Source organism: Salvelinus fontinalis, chromosome 8 (genome assembly GCF_029448725.1).
Source record: "Salvelinus fontinalis isolate EN_2023a chromosome 8, ASM2944872v1, whole genome shotgun sequence".
Lineage (NCBI taxonomy): Eukaryota > Metazoa > Chordata > Actinopteri > Salmoniformes > Salmonidae > Salvelinus > Salvelinus fontinalis.
In genome coordinates this window covers 27,990,768-28,018,725 of record NC_074672.1, presented here as the reverse complement: position 1 = coordinate 28,018,725, position 27,958 = coordinate 27,990,768, and the positions used below count along the sequence as shown (strand labels likewise).

The following is a 27,958-nucleotide window of genomic DNA, read 5'->3' as shown; positions in this document are numbered from 1 at the left end:
GTCCACTGATACAATAATACGTCAGGCTTCAGCTCACCAAGATAAGCTGCTAGTGATAGCCAATAGGAGTCACAGCTATACATTCCCCATTCACAGAGCAGGCAACTCTCTATGGGGTGACATTGACTAGATTACAATTTAGTCCATTTCTGAAAGGCTCCAGCAGTTGGTACCATTTAGCAAATCTAGGTCACTTTCACCTTCTGTGAAAGTTTATGTCTGTGGAAGTTTATGTCTGTGTGTGTGTGTGTGTGTGTGTGTGTGTGTAGCAGGATGTGTCTCAGCCAGACCCTACTCAGAGACCTCCAATATAAACATTTGGAACTCTGGACAGAAAAACCCCTCTTTTCTCTCTACCTATCCACCCATCTCTCTTTTTTCTCTACCTATCCACCCTCTCTCTTTTCTCTCTACCTATCTACCCCTCTCTCTTTTCTCTCTACCCATCCACCCTTCTCTCTACCTATCCACCCCTCTCTTTTCTCTCTACCTATCCACCCATCTCTCTTTTCTCTTTACCTATCCACCCCTCTCTCTTTTCTCTCTACCTATCCACCCCTCTCTCTTTTCTCTCTACCTATCCACCCCTCTCTCTTTTCTCTCTACCTATCCACCCTTCTCTCTTTTCTCTCTACCCATCCACCCTGCTCTCTTTTCTCTCTACCCATCCACCCTGCTCTCTTTTCTCTCTACCCATCCACCCTGCTCTCTTTTCTCTCTCCCCATCCACCCTGCTCTCTCTACCTATCCACCCTTCTCTCTTTTCTCTCTACCTATCCATCCACCCCTCTCTCTTTTCTCTCTACCTATCCACCCCTCTCTCTTTTCTCTCGACCTATCCATCCACCCCTCTCTGGATAAAGCCAACAAATAAAAGCATTGCAGCCCAAAAGTAGAAAAAATCCTGATAAAAATAAATATCCTATAAATCACATTGGCTACACATGGCCTGTCTGGAAGGAACTTGAAACATTGAATCAACTATTAATTGGTCCGGCCTCAAGCTCTGCTAGCAAACTTACAACATTGTATCAACTATTAACTGGGCTCAGGCCTGAAGCTCACACTAGCAAACTTACAACATTGTATCAACTATTAACTGGGCTCAGGCCTGAAGCTCACACTAGCAAACTTACAACATTGTATCAACTATTAACTGGGCTCAGGTCTGAAGCTCACACTAGCAAACTTACAACATTGTATAAAATATTCTGTTTCCCACGCCAGTGAGCTCTGGACAGACAGACAGACACAGCTGTAGGCTATTAGCACAAGGGATAAGAAGTAATCAGGTAGGCCTTTCTTATGACCTTTCCACTGGAACAGAGCATTACATTTTTCCCCCCTTTTGAGCTGATTGGTTAACAAAAGGGAAAGAGCTGGAAAGATTTTTCATAATAGGCTACTTTGAGGAACTATCGTCATTCTCAGTGGATGTAAAAACAGACTTTGTTTACTTGCTGTTTGAGAGGAGAAAAAATTATATTGAACAAAAATATAAACGCAAGATAGAGAAATGAACATTGATTTCTCTGGCAACAGCTCTGATGGACATTCCTGAAGTCAGCATGCCAATTGCATGCTCCCTCAACTTGAGACATCTGTGGCATTGTGTTGTGTGAAAAAACTGCACATTTTAGATTGGCCTTTTATTGTCCCAAGCACAAGGTGCACCTGTGTAATGATCATGCTGTTTAATCAGCTTCTTGATATGCTACACCTCTCAGGTGGATTTATTATCTTGGCAAAGGAGAGATGCTCCCTAACAGCGATGTAAACAAATTTGTGCACAAAATTTGAGAGAAATAAGCCTTTTGTGCATATGGAACATTTCTGTGATTTTTTATTTCAGCTCATGAAACATGGAACCAACACTTTACATGTTGCGTTTATATTTTTGTTCAGTATACTTTGAGAACTTCCACAGTGTTGGTGAGTTAAAAACAATCAGAAATAATATCAGATCCCCAAATGGGAGCATTTATAGGCCTACATTTGTGTGCAGGCCAGGTAGCCTAGGCATACTTCTATGTATAATCAGGTGCGTGACCTTACTCAACATTGACAGGAGCGCTACAAACAAAAGACAGTGAATAAAATAAAACTTGTGTAGCCTAGGTTGTGCACTCTGCAAACAACCTCTCCAATCCTACTGTCACGCCCTGGCCTTAGTTATCTTTGTTTTATTTTTTATTTTTGTTAGGTCAGGGTGTGACATGGGGGATGTATGTGTTTTGTATTGTCTAGGGGTTGTGTATGTTTATGGAGCAGTGTCTAGTCTAGGTGTATGTATGTCTATGGTTGCCTAGATTGGTTCTCAATTAGAGACAGCTGTCTATCGTTGTCTCTGATTGGGAACCATATTTAGGCAGCCATATTCATTAGGTAGTTCGTGGGTGATTGTCTATGTCTATGTGTAGTGTTTAATGTCAGCACTATTTGTTATATAGCTTCACGTTTGTTGTTTTGTATAGTTTGTCAAGTGGTCTTCGTCTTCTTTCATTAAATATGTATTCATTTCACGCTGCGCCTTGGTCCTCCTCTCTTCCACCATATGACGATCGTGACACCTACAATGACAACGATAAGACTGGAATAATAATGTATTGAATGCATTAACAGAAATTACCATAACCACACAAACAATGTAGATTAGAAATTATGGTAATTAACAGTAAATGTACTACTGGTGATACTGGTGTGTCATCCCCGTGGCCTCCGCAATGGATTAGTTCACTCTGACAGGCAATGGATTAGTCCACTCTGACAGGCAATGGATTAGTCCACTCTGACAGGCAATGGATTAGTCCACTCTGACAGGTGTGAATCAGACGAACATAATTTTAAAAATATATATTTGCCACTGCTTGACGAACAAAATCTTGGTCGACCAACAGCCTTTCGACCAAACAATCGACCAGTCAACTAAATGGAGTCAGCCCTACTAAGTACACTGAGTGTACAAAACATTAAGGACACCTGCTCTTTCCAGGACAGACTGACCAGGTGAATCCAGGTGAAAACTATGAACCCTTATTGATGTCACCTGTTACATTCACTTCAGTCAGAGTAGATGAAGGGGAAGAGACAGGTTGAAGAAGGATGTTTAAGCATTGAAACAGTTAAGACATGGATTGTGTATGTGTGCCATTCAGAGGGTGAATGGTCAAGACAAAAGATGAAGTGGCTTTGAACGGGGTATGGTAGTAGGTGCCAGGCACACCGGTTTATGTCAAAAACTGCAACGCTGCTGGATTTTTCACACTCAACAGTTTCCCGTGTGTGTCAAGAATGGTCCACCACCCAAAAGGTCATCCAGCCAACTTGACACATATGTGGGAAGCATTGGAGTCAACATGGGCCAGCATCCATGTGGAACGCTTGACACCTTGTAGAGTCCATGTCCCAATGAACTGAAGCTGTTCAGGAGGGGGGTGCAACTCAATATTAGGAAGGTGTTCTAAATGTTTTCTACACTCAGAAATGTCACCAAATACCTGATTAAAACAACCTGTTTTGCAAGTCTGAAGTAGTCTCAACAGCACCCTTTAGGGTAGCGCCACGGTGTAGCCAGAGAACAGCTATTTTCTGGCCTCCTCTGGCTACATACATTTTAATACAAAACCACGGAGGCTCGTGCTTGTCACCCCCTTCCAAAGACCTACATGGTAACTATGAGTAGGGCTGTTGTGGTGACCTTTTTACTGCCACACAGGTAGTCATGACTCATGACCGCAGTAAAATTCCACGTGACAGTTGAGTCGGTAATCTCCTCTTATGCACCCAGGACATGTTATGGCGTTCTGCATTAGCATCGAACAGCCCCCGTGATATGCAACTTTTCAGGGAAGCTAGAAACCAGTATACACAGGCAGTTAGAAAAGCCAAGGCTAGCTTTTTCAAGCAGAAATTTGCTTCCTGCAACACAAACTCAAAAAAGTTCTGGGACACTGTAAAGTCCATGGAGAATAAGAACACCTCCACCCAGCTTCCAACTGCACTGAAGATAGGAAACACTGTCACCACCGACAAATCCATTATAATTGAGAATTTCAACAAGCATTTTTCTACGGCTGGCCATGCTTTCCACCTGGCTACCCCTACCCCGGTCAACAGCACTGGCCTCCCCTCTGCTACTCGCCCACGCCTTCCCCATTTCTCTTTCTCCCAAATACAGTCAGCTGATGTTCTGAAAGAGCTGCAAAATCTGGACCCTTACAAATCAGCCGGGCTAGATAATCTGGACCCTTTCTTTCTAAAACTATCTGCTGAAATTGTTGCCACCCCTATTACCAGCCTTTTCAACCTCTCTTTCGTGTCGTCTGAGATTCCCAAAGATTGGAAAGCAGCTGCGGTTATCCCCCTCTTCAAAGGGGGGGACACCCTTGACCCAAACAGCTACAGACTTATATCTATCCTACCCTGCCTTTCTAAGGTCCTCGAAAGCCAAGTCACCAAATAGATTACCGACCATCTCGAATCCCACCATACCTTCTCCGCTATGCAATCTGGTTTCAGAGCTGGTCATGGGTGCACCTCAGCCACGCTCAAGGTCATAAACGATATCTTAACCGCTATCGATAGGAAACAGTACTATGCAGCCATATTCATTGACCTGGCCAAGGCTTTTGACTCTGTCAATCACCACATCCTCATCGGCAGACTCGACAGCCTTGGTTTCTCTAATGATTGCCTCGCCTGGTTTACCAACTACTTCTCTGGTCGAGTTCAGTGTGTCAAATCGGAGGGTCTGTTGTCCGGACCTCTGGCAGTCTCTATGGGGGTGCCACAGGGTTCAATTCTTGGACCGACTCTCTTCTCTGTATACATCAATGGTGTCGCTCTTGCTGCTGGTGAGTCTCTGATCCACCTCTACGCAGACGACATTATTCTGTATACTTCTGGCCCTTCTTTTGACACTGTGTTAACAACCCTCCAGGCGAGCTTCAATGCCATACAACTCTCCTTCCGTGGCCTCCAATTGCTCTTAAATACAAGTAAAACTAAATGCATTCTCTTCAACCGATCGCTGCCTGCACCTGCCCACCTGTCCAACATCACTACTCTGGACGGCTCTGACTTAGAATATGTGGACAACTACAAATACCTAGGTGTCTGGTTAGACTGTAAACTCTCCTTCCAGACTCACATCAAGCATCTCCAATCCAAAGTTAAATCTAGAATCGGCTTCCTATTTCGCAACAAAGCATCCTTCACTCATGCTGCCAAACTGACCATCCTACCAATCCTCGACTTCGGTGATGTCATTTACAAAATAGCCTCCAAAACCCTACTCAATAAATTGGATGCAGTCTATCACAGTGCCATCCGTTTTGTCACCAAAGCCCCATATACTACCCACCACTGCGACCTGTACGCTCTCGTTGGCTGGCCCTCGCTTCACACTCGTCGCCAAACCCACTGGCTCCAGGTCATCTACAAGACCCTGCTAGGTAAAGTCCCCCCTTATCTCAGCTCGCTGGTCACCATAGCAACGCCCACCCGTAGCACGCGCTCCAGCAGGTTTATCTCTGGTCACCCCCAAAACCAATTCTTCCTTTGGCCGCCTCTCCTTCCAGTTCTCTGCTGCCAATGACTGGAACGAACTACAAAAATCTCTGAAACTGGAAACACTTATCTCCCTCACTAGCTTTAAGCACCAGCTGTCAGAGCAGCTCATAGATTACTGCACCTGTACATAGCCCATCTATAATTTAGCCCAAACTACCTCTTTACCTACTGTATTTATTTATTTTGCTCCTTTGCACCCCATTATTTCTATTTCTACTTTGCACCTTCTTCCACTGCAAACCAACCATTCCAGTGTTTTTTTACTTGCTATATTGTATTTACTTCGCCACCATGGCCTTTTTTATATTTTTATTTATTAATATATTTTATTTGCCTTCACCTCCCTTATCTCACCTCACTTGCTCACATTGTATATAGACTTATTTTTCACTGTATTATTGACTGTATGTTTGTTCTACTCCATGTGTAACTATGTGTTGTTGTATGTGTCGAACTGCTTTGCTTTATCTTGGCCAGGTCGCAATTGTAAATGAGAACGTGTTCTCAATTTGCCTACCTGGTTAAATAAAGGTGAAATAAAAATGTGTTGTAGTACCCTAATGGCCATTAGGTCTCTAATGGCCTGGTACTCACAACACCTATCAACGGAGCCTTGTCTGGCAGCGAAACAGTTCATTCAGCCTCATTTATTGCATTTTTAAAAAACATAGCTGATATGGCTGACAATTAAACACATGTGGTTTCTACTGACAATTGAGATGTACAAACATGGTCGATTAATTAGGGCCGATTTCAAGTTTTCATAACAATCGGTCATCTGCCTTTTTGGACGCAGATTATGGCCAATTACATTGCAATCCAGGAGCAGACTGCATGGCAGGCTGACCACCTGTTACGCGAGTGCAGCATCAAAAGGACCTTGTGGCTGCAAGGAGCCAAGGTAAGTTGCTAGCTAGCATTAAACTTATCTTATAAAAAAAACGATCAATCTTCACATAATCACTAGTTAACTACACATGGTTGATGATATTACTAGGTTAGCTAGCTTGTTTTGCGTTGCATATAGTCAAAGCAGTGCCTGTTAATTTATCATCGAATCACAGCCTACTTCAACTTCACCAAACGGGTGATGATTTAATAAAAGCGCATTCACGGAAAAAGCACAATCATTGCACAAATGTACCTAACCATAAATCAATGCCTTTCTTAAAATCAATACATAAATATATATTTTTAAACCTGCATATGTAGTTAAAATAAATTAATGTTAGCAGGCAATATTAACTAGGGAAATTGTGTCACTAATCGTGCGTTCATTGCACGCAGAGTTAGGGTATATGCAACAGTTTGGGCCGCCTGGCTCACTAATTTGCCAGAATAATTTTACGTAATTATGACATAACATTGAAGGTTGTGCAATGTAACAGGAATATTTAGACTTATGGTTGCCACCCGTTAGATAAAATACAGAACGGTTCCGTATTTCACTGAAAGAATAAACGTTTTGTTTTTGAGATGATAGTTTCCGGATTCGACCATATTAATGACCTAAGGCTCGTATTTGTGTGTGTTATTATGTTATAATTAAGTCTATGATTTGATAGAGCAGTCTGACTGAGCGATGGTGGGCACCAGCAGGCTCGTAAGCATTCATTCAAACAGCACTTTCATGCGTTCTGCCAGCAGCTCTTCGCAATGCTTCAAGCATTGCGCTGTTTATGACTTCAAGCCTATCGTCAAGCCTATCAACTCCTGAGATTAGGCTGGTGTAACCGATGTGAAATGGCTAGCTAGTTAGCGGGGTGCGCACTAATAGCGTTTCAAACGTCACTTGCTCTGAGACTTGGAGTAATTGTTCCCCTTGCTCTGCATGGGTAACGCTGCTTCGAGGGTGGCTGTTGTCGATGTGTTCCTGGTTTGAGCGCAGGTAGCGGCGAGGAGAGGGACTGAAGCTATACTGTTACACTGGCAATACTAAAGTGCCTATAAGAACATCCAATAGTCAAAGGTATATGAAATACAAATCGTATAAAGAGAAATAGTCTTATAATTCCTATAATAACTACAACCTAAAACTTCTTACCTGGGAATATTAAAGACTCATGTTAAAAGGAACCACCAGCTTTCATATGTTCTCATGTTCTGAGCAAGGAACTTATACGTTAGCTTTCTTACATGGCACATATTGCACTTTTACTTTCTTCTCCAACACTTTGTTTTTGCATTTTTTAAACCAAATTGAACATGTTTCATTATTTATTTGAGGCTAAATTGATTTTATTGATGTATTATATTAAGTTAAAATAAGTGTTCATTCAGTATTGTTGTAATTATCATTATTACAAATCCATTTTAAAAATCGGCATCTTTTGGTCCTCCAATAAATCAGTATCGGCGTTGAAAAATCATAATCGGTTAACCTCTACTCTGTAGTGCCTTACGGTCGGATTCCACGCAGTTGCCATACCAGGCGGTTATGCAACTGGTCAGGATGCTCTCAATGGTGCAGCTGTAGAACTTTGAGGATCTGGGGACCAATGCCAAATCTTTTCAGTCTCCTGAGGGGGAAAAGGTGCAACTAGAGAACATTACCAACCCCTACGCTCTGTATTTTCCACTGGCTGCCCCACCACCACAGAAAGCACTGAGCTAGGCTGAAACACCTGCATTTTGGAGCTGCCTTACTCAAGAAATCAGAAAAGTTTGTATCCGGCTTTATTAACAATGATTTGTATTTTATTTTTTTTACATTGTTTGCAAGCTGATATGTGATATGTATTAAACAAATCTACATATATTTTATTTTGGTATTAACACTTTTTTGGTTAATACATGATTGTGTTTTCAAAGTTTTGAAAATAGTAAAAATAAAGAAAAACCCTTGAATGAGTAGGTGTGTCCAAACTTTTGACTGGTACTGTAAATGTAGTGGACACAGTTACGAATCCCTTTGGCCCGGCAGTCTAGGGGGGGATGGTAACGAGACCCGTAACATAACTCATGCAAATTATAGTAGTGAAAAAGTAACCGTGAGAACAAAATAACCACAGAGAACTAAATTACCGTCAAACACTCAGGGTTTATTTGTAAACACACGGTAAAGGGGGGGCAGGAAAAGCGGCTGAGCTGGACCCAAGGAAAGAAACAAATATCCAAAAACACCCCTAAACTAGACTAGCCTACTTCAACAACAGCTAACTAACCAAAAATACAGTGAGTGGTCCACCCAATTCTAACTAGTGTTCTTAGACAAAGTATTCCTACAGGTAGTGTATGCCCATGGGGGACTTGTCTTGGTACCCCCTTTTCCCACCATCAAACAAACAGTCAAACACCATAACAAAACAATACTCACAGAGTAACGGACAAAGTGACATGTAGTTGCAAAACCAAGTGATCTACAGTGAGATTGCATGACAGCGAGATTGAGCTCCAGAGAGAACAACTGACAGGGTTTTTAAACCAGGGGAAAGGGGTTGTGATAGGGTAATGGAAACAGGAGGTGTGTCTTCTGATTGATGACTGATTGTTGACTGATTGGGGAATGATGATTGCCACCTGTGAGGGGAGAAGGAGAGAAAAGAAATACACACACAGGATACACACACACAGAATACCTGTATCTGTAACACACACACACACAACGTCTGTCAATCATACATTAACCTGGGTGTCAGTGACAGACCAGAATTTCTCTCTGTACCTCTGGCAGGATTATACACATACAATGTACACACACATATACACTGAGGGTACAAAACATTGAGAACACCTTCCTAATATTGCGTTGCACCCCCCTTTGTCCTCAGAACAGACTAACTTTGCTGGGGCATGGAATATACAAGGTGTCAAAAGCATTCCACAGGGATGCTGGCCCATTTTGACTCAAAGGCTTCCCACAGTCACATTGGCTGGATGTCCTTTGGGTGGTGGACCATTCTTGACATACATGGAAAACTGTTGAGCGTGAAAAAACCCAGCAGCATTGCAGTTCTTGACACAAACCGCTGCGCCTGGCACCTACTACCATACCCCGTTCAAAGGCACTTAAATATTTTGTCTTGCCCATTCACCCTCTGAATGGCACACATGCACAATCCATGTTTCAATTGTCTCAAGGCTTTAAAATCCTTCTTTAACCTGTCTCTTCCCCTTCATCTACACTGATTGAAGTGGATTTAACAGGTGAGATCAATAAGGGATCATAGCTTTCACCTGCATTCACTTGGTCATTCTGTGTTATGGAAAAAGCAGGTGTTCTTAATGTTTTGTACTCAATGAATATAATCAGACCAGTTGGAACTGGAGCAAAGATCCAAACAAGAGATAGGACTTTAGGACTGAAAATGTGCTATATTGAATAGAATAGTAAGATGTAGTGTTTTGAATGTTCCCTACTCTGAATGTCACAAATGAATGACATGTCACCAGTCAAGCAGAATCACCTGAGGGTAACACACACACACACTGCATGACACACGAATGCAAGCAAACACACATGCACCACACACCAACACACAATCCTATAGTCCATTCAAACAGTGAGTCCAGGAATGGGCTCCCGTTCCTTCCGGCCATCCAATAGAAATATCACTTGTCTAAAAATAGCCTCGGTCTCCTCTTACATAGCACTGATCTGAGATTAGAGAAGTCAATGTAACACGGTAAAGAGACTGAGTGATAGAGAGTGGGAGAGTGATGGGAAAGAGAGACAAAGAGAGACAAAGAGAAGGAATAAGACAGAGACAGAGAGAAGGGTAGAGAGAGAGAGAACAACACCCCCTCAACCAGACCCGGAGAACTGGAGGTGGAGAGAGACATGTCTGCACTCTGGACTGTGGTGAGACAACATCAACAGGAGAAAGAGCAGAAGAAGAACAGAGCACTAGAGGAGAAGGTGAAGGAAAGGGTGAGGGGGATGGTGTGTGACAGAGAACAACCCATTAGAGAGCTGTCCACCCCGTCAGAGAAGCCAGCAGAACAGTCCACCCCAGAACCTGACCATAGCCTCGACATCACAGCAGGACAGAAAAATGAAGGACCCCAGGGAATCCCACCCCCTCTGAGCACCATCCCCCCCCCCTCCCTCCCGTCAGCCACCCTGATAGACCTCCTAACAACTCCCCCACACCCACTGAGGACATAGACAAGCCACAGATTGTACTCCTTATGGACTCAAACGGGAAATACACTGCTCAAAAAAATAAAGGGAACACTTAAACAACACAATGTAACTCCAAGTCAATCACACTTCTGTGAAATCAAACTGTCCACTTAGGAAGCAACACTGATTGACAATAAATTTCACATGAAGTTGTGCAGATGGAATAGACAAAAGGTGGAAATTATAGGCAATTAGAAAGACACCCCCAATAAAGGAGTGATTCTGCAGGTGGTGACCACAGACCATTTCTCAGTTCCTATGCTTCCTGGCTGATGTTTTGGTCAATTTTGAATGCTGGCGGTGCTCTCACTCTAGTGGTAGCATGAGACGGAGTCTACAACCCACACAAGTGGCTCAGGTAGTGAAGCTCATCCAGGATGGCACATCAATGCGAGCTGTGGCAAGAAGGTTTGCTGTGTCTGTCAGCGTAGTGTCCAGAGCATGGAGGCGCTACCAGGAGACAGGCCAGTACATCAGGAGACGTGGAGGAGGCCGTAGGAGGGCAACAACCCAGCAACAGGACCGCTACCTCCGCCTTTGTGCAAGGAGTAGCACTGCCAGAGCCCTGCAAAATGACCTCCGGCAGGCCACAAATGTGCATGTGTCAGCATATGGTCTCACAAGGGGTCTGATGATCTCATCTCGGTACCTAATGGCAGTCAGGCTACCTCTGGCGAGCACATGGAGGGCTGTGCGGCCCCACAAAGAAATGCCACCCCACACCATGACTGACCCACCGCCAAACCGGTCATGCTGGAGGATGTTGCAGGCAGCAGAACGTTCTCCACGGCGTCTCCAGAATCTGTCACGTCTGTCACATGTGCTCATGTGCTCAGTGTGAACCTGCTTTCATCTGTGAAGAGCACAGAGTGCCAGTGGCGAATTTGCCAATCTTGGTGTTCTCTGGCAAATGCCAAACGTCCTGCACGGTGTTGGGCTGTAAGCACAACCCCCACCTGTGGACGTCGGGCCCTCATACCACCCTCATGGAGTCTGTTTCTGACCGTTTGAGCAGACACATGCACATTTGTGGCCTGCTGGAGGTCATTTTGCACGGCTCTGGCAGTGCTCCTCCTTGCACAAAGGCGGAGGTAGCGGTCCTGTTGCTGGGTTGTTGCCCTCCTACGGCCTCCTCCACGTCTCCTGATGTACTGGCTTGTCTCCTGGTAGCGCCTCCATGCTCTGGACTCTACGCTGACAGACACAGCAAACCTTCTTGCCACAGCTCGCATTGATGTGCCATCCTGGATGAGCTGCACTACCTGAGCCACTTGTGTGGGTTGTAGACTCCGTCTCATGCTACCACTAGAGTGAGAGCATCGCCAGCATTCAAAAGTGGCCAAAACATCAGCCAGGAAGCATAGGAACTGAGAAGTGGTCTGTGGTCACCACCTGCAGAACCATTCCTTTTTGGGGGGTGTCTTACTAATTGCCTATAATTTCCACCTTTTGTCTATTCCATTTGCACAACAGCATGTGAAATTTATTGTCAATCAGTGTTGCTTCCTAAGTGGACAGTTTGATTTCACAGAAGTGTGATTGACTTGGAGTTACATTGTGTTGTTTAAGTGTTCCCTTTATTTTTTTGAGCAGTGTATATACAAGAAAACACACTTTTTCCCAAACACAGTGTCTAAACTCTGGTGCCCAAACACCCAGCAGACCTTCTGTCTGAGGACCAACTAGGGTCACCCAGCCACATAATAATACACACAGGCACAAACAACCTGAGAACACAGCAGGAAAGGGTGGCCACAGCACTCAAGGGTATTTCCTGTGACTATGCCTCAAAACCAAAAGTTTACCTGGCCCACCACTCCACTCTGGACTTGAACAGCCTTTTACGACAAGGTCATCCTACACAAGGCAGCAGTGTCCACCTTCGCCAGGACCCTAAAGGTCATCGCCCTCAACCACAGCCCCAGGTCATCTACCTTTGGCCTAAATAGCAGGAACCTGGACTTCACTAAATAAATAAAAAATACAGGCATTGTCATCCTACAAGAAACATGATATACAGCAGTGGTTCCCAACCAGGGGGACTAGGACCTCTGTGGGTACTTGGCCTATCCACAGGGGGTACTTGAGAAGACTCATGAGACCACAGGCTTACTGGTAAAATGCACATGAGGGGGTACTTCAGGGGTATTCGGGCAGAGAACATTTCAGTTGAAGGTACAGTAACCGTAAAGGGTTGGGAACCACTGATATAGAGGAAATGGAACAACTGGTTGCCCTCTAGGTTACAGAGAGCTGGTAATCCCATCCACCAAACTACAAGGTGTGAAACAGGGAAGGGACTCAATGGGGAATGCTAATTTGGTATAGAGCAGACCTAACTCACTCATTAAATTAATAAAAGCAGGAACATTTTACATTTGGCTAGAAATTCAAAAGGAAATGGTCTTAACAGAGGAAAATGTTCTCCTGTGTGCTACCTATATCCCCCCCACTAGAATCCCCATACTTTAATCAAGACAGCTTCTCCATCCTACCTATATCCCCCCCACTAGAATCCCCATACTTTAATCAAGACAGCTTCTCCATCCTACCTATATCCCCCCCACTAGAATCCCCATACTTTAATCAAGACAGCTTCTCCATCCTACCTATATCCCCCCACTAGAATCCCCATACTTTAATCAAGACAGCTTCTCCATCCTACCTATATCCCCCCTCTAGAATCCCCATACTTTAATCAAGACAGCTTCTCCATCCTACCTATATCCCCCCTCTAGAATCCCCATACTTTAATCAAGACAGCTTCTCCATCCTACCTATATCCCCCCACTAGAATCCCCATACTTTAATCAAGACAGCTTCTCCATCCTACCTATATCCCCCCACTAGAATCCCCATACTTTAATCAAGACAGCTTCTCCATCCTACCTATATCCCCCCTCTAGAATCCCCATACTTTAATCAAGACAGCTTCTCCATCCTACCTATATCCCCCCTCTAGAATCCCCATACTTTAATCAAGACAGCTTCTCCATCCTACCTATATCCCCCCTCTAGAATCCCCATACTTTAATCAAGACAGCTTCTCCATCCTACCTATATCCCCCCCACTAGAATCCCCATACTTTAATCAAGACAGCTTCTCCATCCTACCTATATCCCCCCTCTAGAATCCCCATACTTTAATCAAGACAGCTTCTCCATCCTACCTATATCCCCCCACTAGAATCCCCATACTTTAATCAAGACAGCTTCTCCATCCTACCTATATCCCCCCCACTAGAATCCCCATACTTTAATCAAGACAGCTTCTCCATCCTACCTATATCCCCCCTCTAGAATCCCCATACTTTAATCAAGACAGCTTCTCCATCCTACCTATATCCCCCTCTAGAATCCCCATACTTTAATCAAGACAGCTTCTCCATCCTACCTATATCCCCCCACTAGAATCCCCATACTTTAATCAAGACAGCTTCTCCATCCTGGAGGGGGAAATCAATCATTTCCAGGACCAGGGACATGTATTAGTCTGATGCGACCTACATGCAAGAACCAGACAAGAACCTGACACCCTCAGCACACAGGGGGACAAACACCTGCCTGGAGGTGACAGCATTCCCTCCCCCATATGCCCCCCTAGGCACAATTACGACAACATAACAAAAAAACGGGTCACAACTCCTGCAGCTCTGTCGCACGCTGGGTATGTACATAGTCAATGGTAGGCTTTGAGGTGACTCCTACGGTAGGTACACCTATAGCTCATCACTTGGCAGTAGTACTGTAGACTACTTTATCACTGACCTCAACACAGAGTCTCTTAGACTGTTCACAATCAGCCCATTGACACCCCTACCAGATCACAGCAAAATCACAGCCTACTTGAACAGAGCAATACTCAATCATGAGGCATCAAAGCCAAAGGAACTGAATAATATTAACAAATGTTATAGATGGAAGGAAAGCAGTATGGAAAACTAACAAAACACTATTAGGCAACAACAAATTAAATCCCATTTAGACAACTTCCTGGACAAAACGTTTCACTGTAATAGTGAAGGTGTAAACTTTGCAGTAGAAAACCTAAACATTATTTTTGACCTCTCAGCTTCCCTATCAATTATTTAAAATATAAGCAGAATGACCTCCCGGGTGGCGCAGTGGTCTAGGGCACTGCATCGCAGTGCTAGCTGCGCCACCAGAGTCTCTGGGTTCGCACCCAGGCTCTGTCGCAGCCGTCCGCGACCGGGAGGTCCGTGGGGCGACGCACAATTGGCCTAGCGTCGTCCGGATTAGGGAGGGTTTGGCCGGTAGGGATATCCTTGTCTCATCGCGCTCCAGCGACTCCTGTGGCGGGGCGGGCGCAGTGCGTGCTAACCAAGGGGGCCAGGTGCACGGTGTTTCCTCCGACACATTGGTGTGGCTGGCTTCCGGGTTGGAGGCGCGCTGTGTTAAGAAGCAGTGCGGCTTGGTTGGGTTGTGCTTCAGAGGATGCATGGCTTTCGACCTTCGTCTCTCCCGAGTTGTAGCAATGAGACAAGATAGTAATTACTAGTGATTGGATACCACGAAAATTGTGGAGAAAAGGGGAGAAAATTTAAAAAATAAAAATATAAGCAGGAAACCTAAGAAAATTAACAACAATGACAAATGTTTTGATGAAGACTGCAAAAACCAAAGAAAGAAATTGAGAAACCTGCCAAGCTAAACAGTATATTTGACCTCTCAGTTTCCTATTTGTAAAATATAAGCAGAAAACCTAAGAAAATGAACAACAATGATAAATGGTTTGATGAAGACTGCAAAAACCCAAGAAAGAAATTGAGAAACCTATCCAACCAAAAAACAAAGAGTCTACGCCTTCACTATGGTGAATCACTAAAACAATACAGAAATACACTACAGAAAAAGAAGGAACAGCACGTCAGAAATCAGCTCAATGTAATTGAAGAATCCATAGACTCTAACCACTTCTGGGAAAATTGTAAAACACTAAACAAACAACAACACAAAGAGTTATCTATCCAAAACGGAGATGTATGGATAAACCACTTCTCCAATATTTTTTGGCTCTATAACACAGAACAAACAGCAAAAACATATACATGATCAAATACAAATCTTAGAATCAAGTATTAAAGAGTACCAGAACCCACTGGATTCTCCAACTACATTGAATGAACTACAGGACAAAATACAAACCCAAAAAGGCCTGTGGTGTTAATGATATACTAAATTAAATAATTAAATATACAGATGACAAATTCCAATTGGCTATACTTAAAGTCTTTAACGTCATCCTTAGCTCTGGCATCGTCCCCAATATTTGGAACCAAGGACTGATAACCTAATACACAAAAAGTGGAGACAAATATGACCCAAATGACTTCCGTTGGATGTGCGTCAACAGCAACCTTGGGAAAATCCTAAATACAACCCATATTTATGTTTATTTATTTTCACTTTTGTACTTTAATGTCTTTATTCTTCTTTTGGAACTTTTGTGAACGTAATGTTTACTGTAAAAAAAAGTATTATCTATTTCACTTGCTTTGGCAATGTAAACATATGTTTCCCATGCCAATAAAACCCTTAAATTGAATTGAGAGAGAGAAAGAAATAATGAACACTATGAAAGCTCTGAAAGAAGCATGGTGAGTTTAAGACACTGAGTGTGAAAGAGCTAAAGTACAGAAACAGAAAGTGTGTGAGAGTTGGGGACAAAAAAAGACAGTGTTGGATGGGAGAAATTTCTAAATGTTTCCCCTGCTCTTCCTCCTCCTCCTCTTCTTATCTCTACCTCTATCTCTACCACCTGTGTTCAGTGTTTATTTAACACGGAGGGGTGATGTTTACACAGTCTAGGTTAAACACAGGCGGAGCCAATCACTTTTGTTAATAATAAATAATGTAAACAGCCAGACGCTGCAAAGCATGCTGGGACGGCTGGCGTGCCAGAGCCATTGTCCAGTATCTGATCTGACCCACTAACAGACAGACAGACAGACAGACAGACAGACAGACAGACAGACAGACATCACCCATGTTCACATTCACCCACCTCCCTGGAAGAGAGAGAGGGAGTGAGAGCTGAGAGAGAGAGACAGTGAGAGAGAGAGAGAGACAGTGAGAGAGAGAGGGAGTGAGAGCTGAGAGAGAGAGACAGTGAGAGAGAGAGAGAGAGAGAGAGAGAGAGAGAGAGAGAGAGAGAGAGAGAGAGAGAGAGAGAGAGAGAGAGAGAGAGAGAGAGGGAGAGAGAGAGAGAGAGAGAGAGAGAGACAGTGAGAGAGAGAGGGAGTGAGAGCTGAGAGAGAGAGACAGTGAGAGAGAGAGAGAGAGAGAGAGAGAGAGAGAGAGAGAGAGAGAGAGAGAGAGAGAGAGAGAGAGAGAGCTGAGAGAGAGAGAGAGACAGTGAGAGAGAGGGAGTGAGAGAGAGACAGTGAGAGAGAGAGAGAGAGAGCGAGAGAACTGAAGAGTTCGTGTGGTCATGCAGAAGAGAAGAGAAAACCGGGTCAAACAGGGACAGAGTCATCTGTACAGTAAAGTGAATGTGACAAGGACTCTGTCATCTCAGTCAGAGGAGAAGAACCCTAAAGGAGACTTAAAACAAAACAGAAAAGGAGGAAGGAACTCGGCTGCTTCAGGCAACAACCTAAGTTATTTTTTTATTTCAACTTTATTTAACCAGGTAGGCCAGTTGAGAACAAGTTTTCAGTTACAACTGCGACCTGGCCAAGTGTGGCAAAAACAACAACACAGAGTAACACATAAACAAACGTACAGTCAATAACACAATAGACAAATCTGTATACAGTGTGTGCAAATGTAGAAGAGTAGGGAGGTAAGGCAATAAATAGGCCATGGAGGCGAAATAATTACAATTTATCATTAACAATGGAGTGATAGATGTGCAGATGATGATGTGCAAGTAGAGATACTGGGTGCAAAAGAGCAAGAGGATAAGTAACAATATGGGGATGAGGTAGTTGGGTATTCTATTTACAGATTGGCTGTGTACAGGTACAGTGATCGTTAAGCTGCTCTGACAGCTGATGCTTAAAGTTAAAGAGGGAGATATAAGACTCCAGCTTCAGTGATTTTTTCAATTCATTCCAGTCATTGGCAGCAGAGAACTGGAAAGAAAGGTGGCCAAAGTAAGTGTTGGCTTTGGGGATGACCAGTGAAATATACCTGCTGGAGCATGTGCTACAGGAGGGTGTTGCTATGGTGACCAGTGAGAAGAGATAAGGCGGGCGTTACCTAGCAAAGACTTATAGATGACCTGGAGCCAGTGGGTTTGGCGACGAATATGAAGCGAGGGCCAGCCAACGAGAGCGTACAGGTCACAGTGGTGGGTAGTATGTGGGGCTTTGGTGACTTAACGGATGGCACTGTGGTAGACCACATCCAGTTTGCTGAGTAAAGTGTTGAAGGCTATTTTGTAAATGACATCGCCAAAGTCAAGGATAGGTAGGATAGTCAGTTTTACGAGGGTATGTTTGGCAGCATGAGTGAAAGGGGCTTTGTTGTGAAATAGGAAGCCGATTCTAGATTTAATTTTAGACTAGAGATGATTAATGCGAGTCTGGAAGGAGAGTTTACAATCTAACCAGACACCTAAGTATTTATAGTTGTCCACATATTCTAATTCAGAATAGAGTAGTGATGCTAGTCGGGCGGGAGTGTGTAGGCAGCAATCGGTTGAAGAGCATGCACTTAGTGTTACTAGCATTTAAAAGCAGTTGGTTGCCACGGAAGGAGAGTTGTATGGCATTGAAGCTCGTCTGGAGGTTAGTTAACACAGTGTCCAAAGAGGGGCCAGATGTATACAGAATGGTGTCGTCTGCGTAGAGGTAGATCAGAGAATCACCAGCAGCAAGAGCGACATCATTGATATATACAGAGAAAAGAGTCGGCCTGAGTATTGAACCCTGTGGCACCCCCATAGAGACTGCCAGAGGTCTGGACAACAGGCCCTCAGATTTGACACACTGAACTCTATCTGAGAAGTATTTGATCCAGATTTTGCAGCTCTTTTAGAACATCTGCTGCCTGGATTTGGGTGAAGGAGAAGCAGGGGGGTGGGGGGGGGGGGCAAGTTGCTGCAGGGGGTGCTGAGCTGTTGTCAGGCGTAGAGGTAGCCAGGTGGAAAGCATGTCCAGCCGTGGAAATGATCGATTATCATAGATTTATCGGTGGTGACAGTGTTTCCTAGCCTCAGTGCAGTGGGCAGCTGGGAGGAGGTGCTCTTATTCTCCATGGACTTTACAGTGTCCCAGAACTTTTTGGAATTAGTGCTACATGATGCAAATTTCTGTTTGAAAAAGCTAGCCTTTGCTTTCCTAACTGCCTGTGTATATTGGTTCCTGACTTCCCTGAAAGGTTGCATATCGCGGGGACTATTCGATGCTAATGCAGAACGCCACAGGATGTTTTTGTGCTGGTCGAGGGCAGTCAGGTCTGGAGTGAACCAAGGGCTATATCTGTTCTTGGTTCTACATTTTTTTAACGGGGTATGCTTATTTAAGATTGTGAGGAAAGCACTTTTAAAGAACAACCAGGCATCCTATACTGACGGGATGAGGTCAATATCCTTCCAGGATACCCGGGCCAGGTCGATTAGAAAGGCCTGCTCGCTGAAGTGTTTTAGGGAGTGTTTGAGAGTGATGAGGGGTGGTCGTTTGACTGCGGACTCATTACCCACGCAGTCAAACGATGAGGCAGAGATCACTGAGATCCTGGTTAAAGACGGCAGAGGTGTATTTAGAGGGCAAGTTGGTCAGGATGATATCTAAGAGGGTGCCCATGGTTACGGATTTAGGGTTGTACCTGGTAGGTTCCTTGATAATTTGTGTGAGATTAAGGGCATCAAGCTTAGATTGTAGGATGGCTAGGGTTAGATAGCACACCCAATGCTATGGTGTGTTGCGGTTTATTTTTGGTAATTCTTCATGAACATCCTCCGTAAGAACACACACCCACACCCATTTTTCTAAGAGGGCCCTGAGCTGGTCTTCCCATGTGAACAGTAAGGAGTACGGGGGGGGGGGTCTGAGAGAGAAAGAGAGAGATGTTAACATATGTTTCCCATGCCAATAGCCCTTGAATTGAATTGAGAGAGAGAGTGAGAGGTCTGGGAAAGAAAATGTGTGGAGGTCTGAGAGAGAGAGACAGAGAGAGGTCTGCAGGTCTGAGAGAGAGACAGAGAGAGGTCTGAGAGAGAGACAGGGAGAGGTCTGCAGGTCTGAGAGAGAGAGACAGAGAGAGGTCTGAGAGAGAGAGACAGAGAGAGATCTGCAGGTCTGAGAGAGAGAGACAGAGAGAGGTCTGAAGGTCTGAGAGAGAGAGAGAGAGGTCTGAAGGTCTGAGAGAGAGAGACAGAGAGAGGCCTGAAGGTCTGAGAGAGAGAGACAGAGAGAGAGACAGAGAGAGATCTGCAGGTCTGAGAGAGAGAGACAGAGAGAGATCTGAAGGTCTGAGAGAGAGAGAGAGAGAGAGAGAGAGGTCTGCAGGTCTGAGAGAGAGAGAGACAGAGAGAGATCTGCAGGTCTGAGAGAGAGAGACAGAGAGAGGTCTGCAGGTCTGAGAGAGAGAGACAGAGAGAGGTCTGCAGGTCTGAGAGAGAGAGACAGAGAGAGGTCTGCAGGTCTGAGAGAGAGAGACAGAGAAATCTCAAATAGAAAACCGAAGAAAATGAACAACAATGACAAATGGTTTGATGAAGAATGCAAAAATCTAAGAAATAAATTGAGAAACCTGTCCAACCAAAAACATAGAGACCCGGAAAACCTGAGTCTATGCCTTCACTATGGTGAATCACTAAAACAATACAGAAATACACTACGGAAAAAGAAGGAACAGCATGTCAGAAATCAGCTCAATGTAATTGAAGAATCCATAGACTCTAACCAATTCTGGGAAAATTGGAAAACACTAAACAAACAACAACACGAAGAATTATCTATCCAAAATGGAGATGTATGGGTAAACCACTTCTCCAATCTTTTTGGCTCTATAACAAAGAATAAAGAGCAAAAACATATACATGATTAAATACAAATACTAGAATCAACTATTAAAAACTACCAGAACCCCCTGGATTATCCAATTACCTTGAATGAGTTACAGGACAAAATAAAAACCCTCCAACCCAAAAAGGCCTGTGGTGTTGATGGTATCCTTAATGAAATGATCAAATATACAGACAACAAATTCCAATTGGCTATACTAAAACTCTTTAACGTCGTCCTTAGCTCTGGCATCTTCCCCAATATTTGGAACCAAGGACTGATCACCCCAATCCACAAAAGTGGAGACAAATTTGACCCCAATAACTACCGTGGAATATGCGTCAACAGTAACCTTGGTAAAATACTCTGCATTATCATTAACAGCAGACTCGTACATTTCCTCAATGAACACAATGTACTGAGCAAATGTCAAATTGGCTTTTTACCAAATTACCGTACAACAGACCATGTATTCACCCTACACACCCTAATTGACAACCAAACAAACCAAAACAAAGGCAAAGTCTTCTCATGCTTTGTTGATTTCAAAAAAGCCTTCGACTCAATTTGGCATGAGGGTCTGCTATACAAATTGATGGAAAGTGGTGTTGGGGGTAAAACATACGACATTATAAAATCCATGTACAAAAACAACAAGTGTGCGGTTACAATTGGCAAAAAACACACACATTTCTTCACACAGGGTCGTGGGGTGAGACAGGGATGCAGCTTAAGCCCCACCCTCTTCAACATATATATCAACGAATTGGCGCGGGCACTAGAACAGTCTGCAGCACCCGGTCTCACCCTACTAGAATCCGAAGTCAAATGTCTACTGTTTGCTGATGATCTGGTACTTCTGTCACCAACCAAGGAGGGACTACAGCAGCACCTAGATCTTCTGCACAGATTCTGTCAGACCTGGGCCCTGACAGTAAATCTCAGTAAGACCAAAATAATGGTGTTCCAAAAAAGGTCCAGTCGCCAGGACCACAAATTCCATCTAGACACCGTTGCCCTAGAGCACACAAAAAACTATACATACCTCGGCCTAAACATCAGCACCACAGGTAACTTCCACAAAGCTGTGAACGATCTGAGAGACAAGGCAAGAAGGGCATTCTATGCCATCAAAAGGAACATAAATTTCAACATACCAATTAGGATCTGGCTAAAAATACTTGAATCAGTCATAGAGCCCATTGCCCTTTATGGTTGTGAGGTCTGGGGTCCGCTCACCAACCAAGATTTCACAAAATGGGGCAAACACCAAATTGAGACTCTGCATGCAGAATTCTGCAAAAATATCCTCCGTGTACAACGCAGAACACCAAATAATGCATGCAGAGCAGAATTAGGCCGATACCCACTAATTATCAAAATCCAGAAAAGAGCCGTTAAATTCTACAACCACCTAAAAGGAAGCGATTCCCAAACCTTCCATAACAAAGCCATCACCTACAGAGAGATGAACCTGGAGAAGAGTCCCCTAAGCAAACTGGTCCTAGGGCTCTGTTCACAAACACAAACACACCCCACAAAGCCCCAGGACAACAGCACAATTAGACCCAACCAAATCATGAGAAAACAAAAAGATAATTACTTGACACATTGGAAAGAATTAACAAAAAAACAGAGCAAACTAGAATGCTATTTGGCCCTAAACAGAGAGTACACAGTGGCAGAATACCTGACCACTGTGACTGACCCAAACTTAAGGAAAGCTTTGACTATGTACAGACTCAGTGAGCATAGCCTTGCTATTGAGAAAGGCCGCCGTAGGCAGACATGGCTCTCAAGAGAAGACAGGCTATGTGCACACTGCCCACAAAATGAGGTGGAAACCGAGCTGCACTTCCTAACCTCCTGCCCAATGTATGACCATATTAGAGACACATATTTCCCTCAGATCACACAGATCCACAAAGAATTCGAAAACAAATCCAATTTTGATAAACTCCCATATCTACTGGGTGAAATTCCACAGTGTGCCATCACAGCAGCAAGATTTGTGACCTGTTGCCACAAGAAAAGGGCAACCAGTGAAAAACAAACACCATTGTAAATACAACCCATATTTATGCTTACTTATTTTAACTTGTGTGCTTTAACCATTTGTACATTGTTACAACACTGTATATATTTAATATGACACTCGTAATGTCTTTATATTGTTTTGAAACTTCTGTATGTGTAATGTTTACTGTTAATTCGTTTTGTTTGTTTCACTTTTGTGTATTGTCTACCTCATTTGCTTTGGCAATGTTAACACATGTTTCCCATGCCAATAAAGCCCCTTGATTTGAATTGAATTGAGAGGGGTCTGCAGGTCTGAGAGAGAGAGACAGAGAGAGGTCTGCAGGTCTGAGAGAGAGAGACAGAGAGAGGTCTGAAGGTCTGAGAGAGAGGGAGAAAGATAGACATGTGGGAGGGAGAGAGAACTGTGAGAGAGAGAAGACAGACTGGCAGGCGGACGGGAGCCGGGAGGAGAGCCGATCGATCCCTCCTCAGAGACACTCAACAAACATACTCTCTACAGTTCACCTCCACAACTACCTCTGTTATAGTCCTCTGTCACTATTTCTCTCTTTCCAACCATCTCTGTCTCCCATTTAGTCTGTAGGCTACACTTCCTCTTTGTAAGAGCTATATCATTTCATCTCTGTGCTAAAATGTCCTTTGTCTAATATTACAGATGTCTGATCTTAAAGAGGAACTCTACTCATGATGATGTGGCCGGTGACACTTTGCTTTTTGAAAGTCCAATATCTTGAAAACTTGACTGCTGACATGCAAAACATTTGGGACTGTATTAACAGTGGACTAATGGAAAAAATACCAAAATATAGTTTTTGTGTGGAGTTCCCCTTTAATTGAACCAGTTTCGTTGCAGGAGTAAAACAACCCTTTAGCAGGAGGAATTGATTATCCTAAAAAAAATATAGAATTTCTAACAGGAAATTTGTTTTGACAGGCTGCAGTGGTCTATAGTTTGATACACTTTTATGTCGTAGTGGAGGTTAATATTTATTTTGTGTTATTAAGCTATTTAAAACGACAGTTGTTGATGAGTATGGCTGTATTTCAGATACATTTTTGTACATTTAAATGTGGCAGTAGTAGGACCTACAGTAGTAGGACATTTATTCTGTCAGGTGCTTTAACATTTGAGCAAGAGAGAGAGAGAGCCACAGGTTTTCAGGGAATTCATGTAAATCACCAGGCCGATTTGAATCACAGGAAAATTCTCTGCGACAACAGGGTGATCAAATTAAAATAGATCTCTATGTTATGGTTCTCAAAATAACTCTATCATTTAGTGTGCACTTTGAAATAAACCCACGTGAAAGGTCCTAACGAGTAGAGGGCATTTCTGTTGACTGTTGTGTCAGTGGCTGTCAAGGAGGGATCTTCTAATCAGCCTGTTACAACTGTGTGATAACACATCTGTAGTCACCTCTAATCAGCCTGTTACAACTGTGTGATAACACATCTGTAGTCACCTCTAAACAGCCTGTTACAACTGTGATAACACATCTGTGGTCACCTCTAATCAGCCTGTTACAACTGTGTGATAACACATCTGTAGTCACCTCTAAACAGCCTGTTACAACTGTGTGATAACACATCTGTGGTCACCTCTAATCAGCCTGTTACAACTGTGTGATAACACATCTGTAGTCCCCTCTAATCAGCCTGTTACAACTGTGTGATAACACATCTGTAGTCACCTCTAAACAGCCTGTTACAACTGTGTGATAACACATCTGTGGTCACCTCTAAACAGCCTGTTACAACTGTGTGATAACACATCTGTAGTCCCCTCTAATCAGCCTGTTACAACTGTGTGATAACACATCTGTAGTCACCTCTAAACAGCCTGTTCCAACTGTGTGATAACACATCTGTAGTCACCTCTAAACAGCCTGTTACAACTGTGTGATAACACATCTGTGGTCACCTCTAAACAGCCTGTTACAACTGTGTGATAACACATCTGTAGTCACCTCTAAACAGCCTGTTCCAACTGTGTGATAACACATCTGTAGTCACCTCTAAACAGCCTGTTATAACTGTGTGATAACACATCTGTAGTCACCTCTAAACAGCCTGTTACAACTGTGTGATAACACATCTGTAGTCACCTCTAAACAGCCTGTTACAACTGTGTGATAACACATCTGTAGTCACCTCTAAACAGCCTGTTATAACTGTGTGATAACACATCTGTAGTCCCCTCTAATCAGCCTGTTCCAACTGTGTGATAACACATCTGTGGTCAACTCTAAACAAACAACCCAACTCTATATTAAGAGACAGAGGAAATAAATCTCTCACACGTACGTCAACATGTGCACGCACACACAAACACCTCTCTCTCCCTCTCCGTTGTAATGTCATTCCTGAGGCCAGGCTGCTCTCATCCTACCCTAGATTCTGTCTGTAGACACTCTCCAGCCTAATCACATTTCTCACCATGAGGGATTCACATGGAGGAGAGTTAGAACACAGAGTCTTTATACACGCACCATGTATCAGCGTCAGCCTCTGACTGCCCTCGGACTGTATCCTGCACACCAGATAGCAGCCTGCATATCATTCAACTTCATCATAATCATCATCATTATAAGTCATTGTAATCACCATCTTCATCATTGTAATCCTTATCATCATCGTCTGCACCATCATCGCCATTCGTAATCTTCAGTAGCACACATCAGAAACCACCTCACCTCTACAGCTATGGATGTGTCATAATCACCATCACCATCTTCGTCATGCTTATCATATCCCAGTCTATAACTCCCCTCAACATCCTGTCCACCAGATACATGTCATATTAACATCCTCATCTCAAACATCCTCCCATCCTCCTCCTGTCTCCCTCCATTCAATACAATGGTTTCCCTGTAGCCTAATAACTATAATCAGACAAAACACATAGAATAAAATGAGGGAACTTTACAACAAAGAATACATTCATGTCTGTCGAGCTGTACTGTGTGTGTGTGTGTGTGTGTGTGTGTGTGTGTGTGTGTGTGTGTGTGTGTGTGTGTGTGTGTGTGTGTGTGTGTGTGTGTGTGTGTGTGTGTGTGTGTGTGTGTGTGTGTGTGTGTGTGTGTGTGTGTGTAGGCCTGAGAGAAGGCCTGAGAGAAGGGCTGAGAGAAGGCCTGGGAGAAGGGCTGAGAGAAGGGCTGAGAGAAGGGCTGAGAGAAGGGCTGAGAGAAGCATATGCCTCTGGGTGAGTGGTACGGGGGCAATGGTGACGTCAGAGCTGCCCACGTGGGGTTTGGTACCGATTTACCCCTCTTCTTGTCTCGTCAGCTGCCCAACGACCTTGAAAGTGTGTGTGTGTTATGTGTGTGACATGTCATTGAAAGGTAAATATGCTGCTATGCAGCCTACTAATAACAACAATCCTTTGCTGTTGGAGGTCGTATTTCTCTCACAGACAAACTGCATAGCTTTAAAGTTATAATAAGGGATAATGCAACAACTCCTCACAATACAAAGGAGAAGTTTGCGCCATAAGGAGCTAGTTTCTGCCACATGTAGTAGTAGCAGCAGCAGCACCCCCCATCCCCCCCGCGTAACTTTGTAGCACCATACCGCACTTGAAATGGATACTTCAAGACAACCCCCCAAAACAAAACACAGTTTCTATTCAGAGCGGCAAAATTATAAAGTAGCCTAACCAACCAACTGGCTTACCAGTTGTTGCCGAAACCCCCTGCATCTTGCCGACAGTTGTCCTGCTTGGCTGAAACCTCCTTCTCCGATGCTAGGCTCAAAGGAGATTGGAAACAGTCCCCGGACGAGCTAACGTTACAGGCAACTCAAACGAAGGAGTGTCCCGACTCGAAGTCCGCTGCTTTTTCCCTTCTCTTGGCAAAACGCTCTATCCTCCACAGTAGAACATAACGGGCACGTAGTGCTTCTCTCACGGAGATAGAAGGGTTTCCACGAAGAGTTTTTCCTGCATTAGTGCACTGATCCATTCACTCCTCGCGGCTCTGCCCTCCTTGCAGCAAAACTATTCCTTCCTCTGAGCTCAACTCCGCCGTTGTGAAGGAGCTGCGCGTTCACGCTAGCTGGTGTAAGGCGCGCTCAAAACTACCCTGGTTATTCATTGAGTACAGTAGGAAAATATAATCGGACTATGAGTTTTCATAATTTTGTGTTTATTGCCTTTGATTTGTTCTTTTAGAGAAAAACAAAAACAAATATTTTACACAATAACCTACAAAATAGAGTTTATTTTGCTGTTGAATTGTCTACCCATTGAGTTTTGTAGAAATATACTTGTAAACTATATTTCTTAGTAGCCTACAACGGTATTACTGTATTATAAGCCCACATCTAAGGTTGTTTTACCATTGGTTATGATTTTCAGTTTTTCTAAACAGTGTTTCAATATGTTTAAACAAACTATTATGTCAATCTCATGGACTGTCAGTCCCCACCCAGCCCCTTCCGGCCTCTACCAAACAAAGTGGCAGGGTCAGGCTGTAGAAACACAGATTTTTGTGCCTTTAATTCTCCTTATCCTAAAACATGAGTCTGTTTTGACTGTTAAGCAAGGTTATTATAATGGTACACATTCTAAAATGAGCATCACTGTAGACCTACATCCATGCTCCATTTGTCTAAGGGTCGCTGGGTTTAGTTCCATCACTGCATTAATGGTTATCGTTGGAGTTGAGAGAGCTTCTCTTCAGTATCGTCCATGATGGCAAAGGGGAAAATACACAAACACAAATATTAACTGACATTTCTATGTCGTTGCTCAGGCTGTCTCCCTCCCATAAAAAACATTTATGATGATGTAGTCTCTCTCTCTCTCTCTCTCTCTCTCTCTCTCTCTCTCTCTCTCTCTCTCTCTCTCTCTCTCTCTCTCTCTCTCTCTCTCTCTCTCTCTCTCTCATCCTCTCTCTCTCTCTCTCTCTCTCTCTCTCTCCTCCTCTCTCTCTCACTCTCTCTCTCTCTCTCTCTCTCCTCTCTCTCTCTCTCTCTGACTCTCTCTGACTCTCTCTGACTCTCTCTGACTTTCTCTCTCTCTCTGACTTTCTCTGACTCTCTCTCTCTCTCTCTGACTTTCTCTGACTCTCTCTCTCTCTCTCTGACTTTCTCTGACTCTCTCTCTCTCTGACTCTCTCTCTCTCTCTAACTTTCTCTCTCTCTCTCTCTGACTCTCTCTCTCGCTTCTCTCTCTGACTTTCTCTCTGTCTCTCTGACTTTCTCTCTGTCTCTCTGACTTTCTCTGTCTCTCTCTCTCTCTCTCTCTCAA

The 27,958-nt window shown here is 43.7% G+C and overlaps 1 protein-coding gene across 2 annotated transcripts in view; it reads right to left on the bottom strand.

The window, feature by feature from the left end:
* Positions 1-26,726, bottom strand: part of LOC129861015 (FYVE, RhoGEF and PH domain-containing protein 3-like) — a 131,811-nt gene extending 105,085 nt beyond the window's left edge. Inside the window, exon 1 of one of the 2 annotated variants that reach the window (XM_055932024.1) lies at positions 26,383-26,726. In XM_055932024.1, coding sequence (XP_055787999.1) covers positions 26,383-26,407 — 25 coding nt within the window. In that variant the 5' untranslated portion in view covers positions 26,408-26,726. The remainder of the gene's footprint in view (positions 1-26,382) is intronic. The other variant, XM_055932023.1, reaches the window with a different exon arrangement.
* Positions 26,727-27,958: the final 1,232 nt, after the last annotated feature.